Source organism: Delphinapterus leucas, chromosome 15 (assembly GCF_059928025.1).
Source record: "Delphinapterus leucas isolate spDelLeu-1000000601 "Yukka" chromosome 15, BTC_Dleu_Yukka2, whole genome shotgun sequence".
Taxonomy (NCBI): domain Eukaryota; kingdom Metazoa; phylum Chordata; class Mammalia; order Artiodactyla; family Monodontidae; genus Delphinapterus; species Delphinapterus leucas.
Window position 1 is genome coordinate 43,435,163 of NC_143143.1, and position 7,637 is coordinate 43,442,799.

A 7,637-nucleotide genomic window follows, 5' to 3' on the forward strand; every position below is an offset into this window, starting at 1 on the left:
CCTCTCCAGGAGACCCTGCGACACACACTTGAGAGCAGGTTTTGATTCAGGAGGTGATCGCGGGCAGCACAAGGAGAGGAGGCAAGGAGGGAGAAGGTCCACGTGGCTGCTACCAACAGTCCCAGGGCAGCCATGGGCTTCAGCACAGCCACCTCTGAATGGCCACCCTGGGGCAGGGATGCTGAGCCTGGAGACACTGCTCAGACGCACCTGTGCTCCTACCTTGTGGCACCTGCGGCTGGCTCAGGTGTCCACGGAGGAGAGACCCAGCCCCTGGGCTCAGCCGGCTGCCCTGCTGGCAGGACAGCCTCAGCTGCCCAGCACCCAATCTCTGGAACCAGGTGGCACAAAGCTGCTTGCAGTGCTGACGTTTAATGACCAATTCTACAGGAGGAAATGACAGGGAGGAATGTCCACATTGCCCGGATGTGACACCCAGACACCTGCTCATACAGAGGACAGAACCAGAGCTGCTCAGCCACTGAAGGGCCACGGCAGGGTGTGGTCTCATTCAGCGGAGCCCTCCGAGCAGGTGTTGTTCAGGAGTTGAAGCTTTGTTCTCCAGGGTTCAGTGTCAATTGTAAAGAAGCAGGTGATGGTCTACGGGACAAAGCACAGGGACAGAGAGTGGCGGGAGGAGCCTTGAGAAGCGTGTGGTTCCAGCTCTAAAGCCAGCATCCCCCCAACCTTGCCTTCCTGGGGTGGGCAGCTGGGGGTGCAGGCTCTGGCCCTCAGTCCTGGATGTTCCCGACCTGGGACTCTCTCCTAACCCCAGAGGCACCTGGGTCATTCTCCCCTCTCCAGCTCTGTGGTCTCCAGGGACCCGTCCCCCAGGATGTCCCAGTGTGACCCATGACCCCAGCCTCCCAGCAGGGTCTCTGATCCAACTCGGGTTTGTCCCGGGGCGGGGTTCACCTGCCTTATCACCAGGGCAGGGCCTGGGAGGGAGGGCAGTGGGGCTCCTCAGCTTCCACCCCTCGGGCTCTGGGTCAGTGGCAGGGGGACCCGAGAGGGGGCTGCTCAGCCAAGGCGATGTTGTTGCCGCCCCCCTCCGCACTTCTCCTGAAGGCAGGGAAGGGAGGTGGGTGAACACCAGGGAGGGCACATTCCCGTCTCTGCCCCAGGTGACCCGGACCCAAGTGGTCAGGAGCAACCTGACGTCAGTGTGACCTGGGGTGCAGCGGCTAGACAGGCCAGGGGCATACAAGTGACCGGGGCTGGCCTGTCTGGCTGGGCTCCGTCCTGCAAATGTCCCTCCGTGTCCCTTGGAACGGCATTGTCATCACTCCCCACACCCCCTGCCCCGAGGCAGCGTCCACAGCCTTGTAACCTGAGGGCTGCTGTCCAGTGTCTTACATTGTTCACGTCTGGACTTGCTTGAAATGGACAGTTGTCAATGTCTTCGTCAAATTTCCCACACCTGGTTCGGCTGAGCTGCAGCTCCGTGGAGAACACGGTGCCATTTGCCTGCGTTTGTACAGACCTTGAAGTGGACACATTCCCTGCATCCCCCCCCCCACACATTCACACACACACACACACACACACACACACACGAGAATACAAGCACACAGGCACACTCACAGGATTGGGACGATGGCTCTATGAAACATCACCCCTCTCACAAAGTGCACTCTGAAGGTTTCTGTCCTCTTCTCCACTCCCTGGTCCTTCAGCCTTACAGTGTCTTCTGGCTCCATCCGGCCTTTATTTCCAACACCCAGAGTCAGTCTTGGACTCCAGGCCAAAGACCATAGACAGAGGCCCAGCTGGAGGGTGCAGGGCAGCCGGACCAGCCAGGACCAGCTCCAGTGTCCACGGAGTGAAGCCCAGCAGTGTGGAGGGCCCTTTGCCTTCCTTCTATCACTCAACCCAGAGGTGCAGAGGGAGTGACGCCCCAGCGCCCCACCACACACAAGCATTCAGACAAAGTACACGCACACGCACACACAACCACACACGCGCATGCAACCACACACGCGCACGCAACCACACACAGGACCAGAAGTGCTCCTCCTCCGGAGTGTTCTCGGTGTTCGTGTCTGCAGGCCACATGAAAATCACACCCCTGGTTGCATTCTGTAGAGACTGCATTGCTAGGGGAACATTTTAGGGTTAAGAATGCCATCTGGGAAGAGTGTAAATCACACTCGGTCCACGTAGGTGGGGACCCAGAGGGAGCCCAGAACACGTGGAGTCAGAGGAGAGGCTGTGAGCTCCCAGAGGCTCCTCAGGACCAGGGGGGCCTGTGACTCCCGAGCCGCTCTCCCCCTCCCTCTGTGGGTGTCTCTGTGTATCTCTCTCTCTCTGTTTTTCCTAAACTAACCTATTTTAATGTTATTTCCATGAAATCGTTTCTAAATCTCTCTAATCCAGTATCTTCTGTCTGGCTCTTTATTTTTACTAAATAGTTTCACCCCCTCTTACTCCATATTTGGTCATTCTTCATTAAACAAGGTAAGAAATGATGAAAACTGAAAACACACCTTACATGTGAGTAGACTGACAGTTTAAAAAATTCCCAAGTTATTTTTTTTATAAAACCTGAAACTAACCAAATAGAGTTTATCCCTCTATATTATGGGTTTCAAATGGTGATAGAGATCCCTTGATGACAACCCCCTCCTGGCCCTCATTAGCAGCAGGTGTGGGCCAGTGCAGGAGGGGGGAGGATGTGGTACCTACCGGCTCCTTCCACGACCTCAGGATTCGCACCACCTTGTAGGCATTGCTGTCCTGGCTCCTCTGGTTGAATACATGTACGGCGTACTCCACGGTGGCAGGGAAGTAAAGCTCCAAGGTTGCTTGGTCTTCACCATTCCCTTCCCCTTGGGGTTGCCAGACGTGAGTCACCACGAGCTGGGGACCTAAGAGAAGCAGGAGCAGGGCCCAGGGCTGAGCCCACCTGCACGTCCACTGCTGACACAGCATGGCTGTGGGTGCCCGGACACCCAGGCTTCGCCCTTCCCTGCTCCGACTCCCACCCAGCCTCCCTGGGCATTGGGCCAGTTCATCTGCTCCGGGACATACTCCTAGCCCTGGTCCTCCCCTATGGCGTCACACCCTGTCCCTTCCCTCTTGTGACCCTGACTCCTCCATCCAAAGCTGATAAAATTGTCTCCTGTTGAGGAAAGAGAAGCGAGACCCAGGCAGGGTGGGTGGAGAAGGACCAGCCGTGGAGGAGGGACCCCTGCAGCTGAAGCCCAGCCATACACCCCCCTCGGCACCTCAGTGGGAGGGGAGGCTGAGTTGTGTGTCCCAGTTTCGGACGCTGAATCAAGGACACAATTGCAAAGGGTTGAATTGGAAGGGGGTCTCTGGACGCAGCAGTAGGTGCGGGTCAGCGAGAAGAGGAGGGACAGAGCCAAAGAGGATGAGTGGCCCAGAGCCAGCCTGTGGGTGACAGAAGGCGGCCTGCCCAGAGGGGAAGCGTATTCACGCTAAGAAAGCAGCAGAGGGCCGAGGTCTGGACAAGTGCAGGTGTGTCCTTGTCCCCCGTGGCCCCCAGCCCCCTCGAGTTCTGGAGCACAGGTGCCCAAGCCCCTGGGCAGGTGCCGGGGGAGAAGACTTGCAGGTCTTGAAGCAGGAGCTTCCTGCCAAATCCCTGCATCTCCCATGACACAATCACTCCGCCCTGGGTTCTCAGCCTGGGGCCTGGCTACCTGATGGACACGCCCTCCCTCCAGAGGTGTGACTGGAGGGTGGCCTCTGACACATCCTGGGCCCGGGTGCCCCCTTGTCGGGGGCTGTCACCGGAGGAGGCAGAGTGAGTGAGGGGGAAGCAGAGAGAGGGGAGGAAGCCAAGGTGCTCAGGAGGCTGAGCTGAGCCCGCAGGAGACGCCAGTGTCTCGGCGCCTCGGGGCCACAGCTCAGCGGGCACACGACTCCTGTGTGCTGGGTTTGCGTCCGAGGAAGAGACTGTCACAGCCTCCAGCTGGGGCACAAACCAGCTCTGGGACGATGACACAGCACACTCTTTCCAGACAAGACTTTGCCTCTGTGCCCCCGAAACAGGCCTTTATCCTCTGTCCGCAGCTACTGGAGCACTTCCGAGGGGCCCAGCATCCCCTGGAGGTCTGTGGATGCCCCCTACTCTGGGCCTTGCCCTCCTCCAGGATCCTGACCCAACAGGTCTGTTCAGGCCCGGAGAACGTGCCTCTTAGTCGGTTCGCAGGGGATGGTACTGTCCCTGCCTCTGGTCCACACGTTGAGTAGCACAGTTCAGGGTCCCCGCGAGTGGCCACAGCAGAGTCACAATGGGAAGTCACTCACTTGTGTGGGCTGGGGGCTTGAGAATGGTTTCTGGTGGCCACACTGGATCAGAGAAGGAGTAAGGATACCACGCCTGGGGACAGAGAAAAAGGTGGGTTTCTAGAAGCCCAGCATCAGTGAGTAGATGGTGTCTATGGGGGGAGAGAAGGGCCTTTGACCCTGACTTTCGGTCCCCACCCCACCCCCGCCCGACTTGCTTAGAGCTGCTGTCTTCTCGGGAGCAGGCGCTCTGAACCCTGCCCAGGCCTCCCCTCCTCGGGGTGCCCAGGTGCCCGAGACTAGCTCACATCTCATCCTCCCCTCACTCCTCCCTGAGATCTTGGCCTGGCCCTCGGCAGTGAAAGCTCAGAGCCCTAACCACTGGACTGCCTGAGAATTCCCTGTGATTTTTTTTTTTTTTTAAAACAGTTTCCATGATCGCCGTTCCCTGGTGTCCAAGCACAGGACTCAGTCCTGGCTAGAAGATGTCATTTTGCCATTTGGTGTTTGCAACAAAGAAGCAAGGCAATACGATCAGGTGTGAGAAGCAGCCAGACGTGCAGGAAAACCCGAGAGAGGTTGTGTCTCTGGACTACCATTCAACCTCGAAGCAGAAGGATGTTGCATTAATGTGGATGGACCAGGAGGAAATTTTAGTGACGGAAGCCAGACAGAGGACAAAACACTGCTTGATTCCACTTTCATGAGGACTCCAAAGTACTCAAAGTCACAGAAGCAGAAAGTGGAATGCTGGCTCCCAGGGCTGGAAGGAGGCAACTGGAGGGGAAGTTGGTCAGAGGATATAAATCTTACTTACGAGATGGACAATTTCTGGATGTGTACTCTACGACGTAGGGCCTGGAGCTGACACTGCCGTGGACTTGCACCTGGGCTGACAGGTCAGATGTTGAATAAGTGCTCTCAATACCGGAAAAGAAAAACATTAAATAAAAACGTGAAGGTGATCCGTGTATAGCCTGGACAGTGGGAGCTTTCTCACATGGATCCCAACCTCCAAACTCTTAAGTGTAGACATTGGATGTGTGCAGCTTTTGCTTGTCAGTCATATTTTCCATAAAGCGATGTAACCAAAAAAATCCACAACAGGTTGTCCGTTTTCTCAGATGGCTGTAAGTTCACTAAAACTGCAAAGGAAACGGAAGTGACGTGGCTTTTTTTGCCCGAGAGTGAATATCCAGGTGTAGGGGTGAGATGAGGTGGTCAGCAATTGTAGGAACGTCTCAGTGGATTTTTGGGGGGAACAGGCTGTGGAGATGTGAGCGAGTCCTGACACACACCTGGATGGATAGCAAGTATCTCGACAGAGGCCGGCAATGCCCACAGTGGCCACTCACACTTTGTCACCAGAGGAGCCTGAAAAACACGGGTCTGTCTTGTTCATGTCCTGAGGGCAAGCAGACCTGTGCATTCAAAGAGGGTGTCCACACACACTCATACGAGGGACGGTGTGGACCCCTGTGCACAGCATCTCTCCTCTCAGTGCAGCCCAGGAGAGGACGGCATGGCCACAGCCAGCCCGGGACACGGCACGTGGACACGACTGGCCCTTACAAATGTGTACGGAGCCCCCGAGTCCTTGGTGGTCTGGTGGTCTCCCTTCCCAGACTGAGAGCTACGGACACATCCAGACAAGAGCCCAGGGAAGAAGGGTGAATGTGGGCCTTAGGCTGGGAGGCCCTGAGACGTGGGCACAGACAGAGCCGGGGCCCAGGAAACCCAGAAGGTGTGCAATCCCTGCTGGGGGCCCTCTGCCTGGCCCTGCCTCTACCTAGGATTGGGCTACCTTTGCTCTCAAGACTCCTACTCATCCCTCAGGGCCCAGACCAAGTGTCACCTCTTTTCCAAAGCTGTCCTGACTCCCATCAGAAGAACTCTGTCTCCTTGGACTGGATCATGGGCACCGGTTGGCCTGTCTCCCAGGGGAGGCAGGGCTTCTGTCATGTCCATGTTCGTGTTGCTGGCACCAAGCACCCCCTGGACGTCTCACAGGGAGTTCTCCAGAAGTACTCACTGAAATGGGCCTGATTCCGTGAAGCCCAGCTCTGTGTGCCAGAAGCATCCCTTTCAAGGACCAGAGAGTATGGGCCATGGCCAGGACCAACCACCAGCCCTTCTCTGGGGAGCTGGGGTGAGCAGTAGGTCGTCTCTACACAGGACACACGATGATCCTTCCGGACAACGCCCCCAAACTGACAGCTCAAAGCCGTCCTTCCGGGGGGTCTGGTGCCCTGAACTCACTGCCCAGACTGACTGGCCCCTCCTGTCTGCGCCTCCTTGCCCAGGATCGCATGCTTGGCTTCCAGACCACCTCCTGCTTAACACTCCCCTCGGGACCCCACCCAAATAGCCCAAGATTCCCCAGGCTCCCCAGGAGTTGGGGAACAAGGATGTGCCTAGGGTCCACGTGGTCAGAGGAAGAAATGGGCAGAGAGAACCCCAGGACCGAGCTGCGTGACCACCGTCTGCCAGAGAAATTGAGACAGGCTGGGACCTGGGACCCTTTGCTGCAGTTCTGTGATGCTTGCACCTGGACACACCTCTCCTCCAGCAACAAAATACAAAGAAATGGCATGGGACTAAAAATAACTGCATGCATGCAGTTAGGCAAATTCTGGACAAAAGAGACCAAAAAACCCAACTGCCACTTTTGAAGAGTCTGGAGCACAAGCACGGTACTGCGCATGCCCCCTGCACACCCCACCACCTAAGGGGCGGGCAGACCACCTAAGCCACACCTCCAGCCCAACCCCTGGACACACCCCTACCCTCACCCCCTGTAAGGAACAAGCTCGCCACACCTCCCCGAGCGAGCGCGCAGGAGAACCTGTTGTTTGTTCTCCCTCCTCCTTGCTGCAGCAGGGGCCCCAATAAAGCCTTGCCTGAATTTCTTGTCTGGACTCTGATCAATTTCTATTGATTGGGGAAGGCCAAGAACACTGACTGGTATTAGATTTATGGTGCCCAACATGGGGCACTTGTCCCCTTCTGGGGCGAGGATCTGGACACCTCCAGGACCAGTGAATTCAGCTTCCCCGTGGGTGACAAGTGGCCACCTGAACCTCTTGTTTCAGCATCACCACGTTTGGTAAGTCTGCCTTCCTGGCTCCTGGGGGCCTCAGTACCCTCATTCAGGCAATGCTTTCCGCCTCCCCTTTGTCCCTTTCCCTCTCCTGAAATCTCTCTGCTTCTCTCTCTGTCCTATCCTTCTGAGAGGGTGGGCGTCAGGCAGCTACAGCATCGCTCCTCTCAGGTTGTGAGACCTGCTCCCTCTGGCCGGCAGCGACTCACCTTGACGGGTGACAGGTAGAGGTGGGAGAGGCTCGCCTCACACCGTGCAGACCTTGGTCCAGCGGGCTCTTCCTGAT

The 7,637-nt window shown here is 56.9% G+C and overlaps 1 protein-coding gene across 1 annotated transcript; it reads right to left on the minus strand.

Moving 5' to 3' along the window:
- Window positions 1-202: 202 nt before the first annotated feature.
- Window positions 203-2,962, minus strand: LOC111184966 (cystatin-9). The gene is made up of 3 exons (XM_089895454.1): window positions 2,686-2,962; window positions 1,357-1,467; window positions 203-600 (listed from the first exon to the last, which is right to left on the minus strand). The coding sequence occupies exons 1-3, from the start codon at window positions 2,929-2,931 to the stop codon at window positions 508-510; spliced, it is 450 nt and encodes a 149-aa protein (XP_089751580.1). The 5' UTR covers window positions 2,932-2,962; the 3' UTR covers window positions 203-507.
- Between the last annotated feature and the right edge of the window lie 4,675 nt (window positions 2,963-7,637).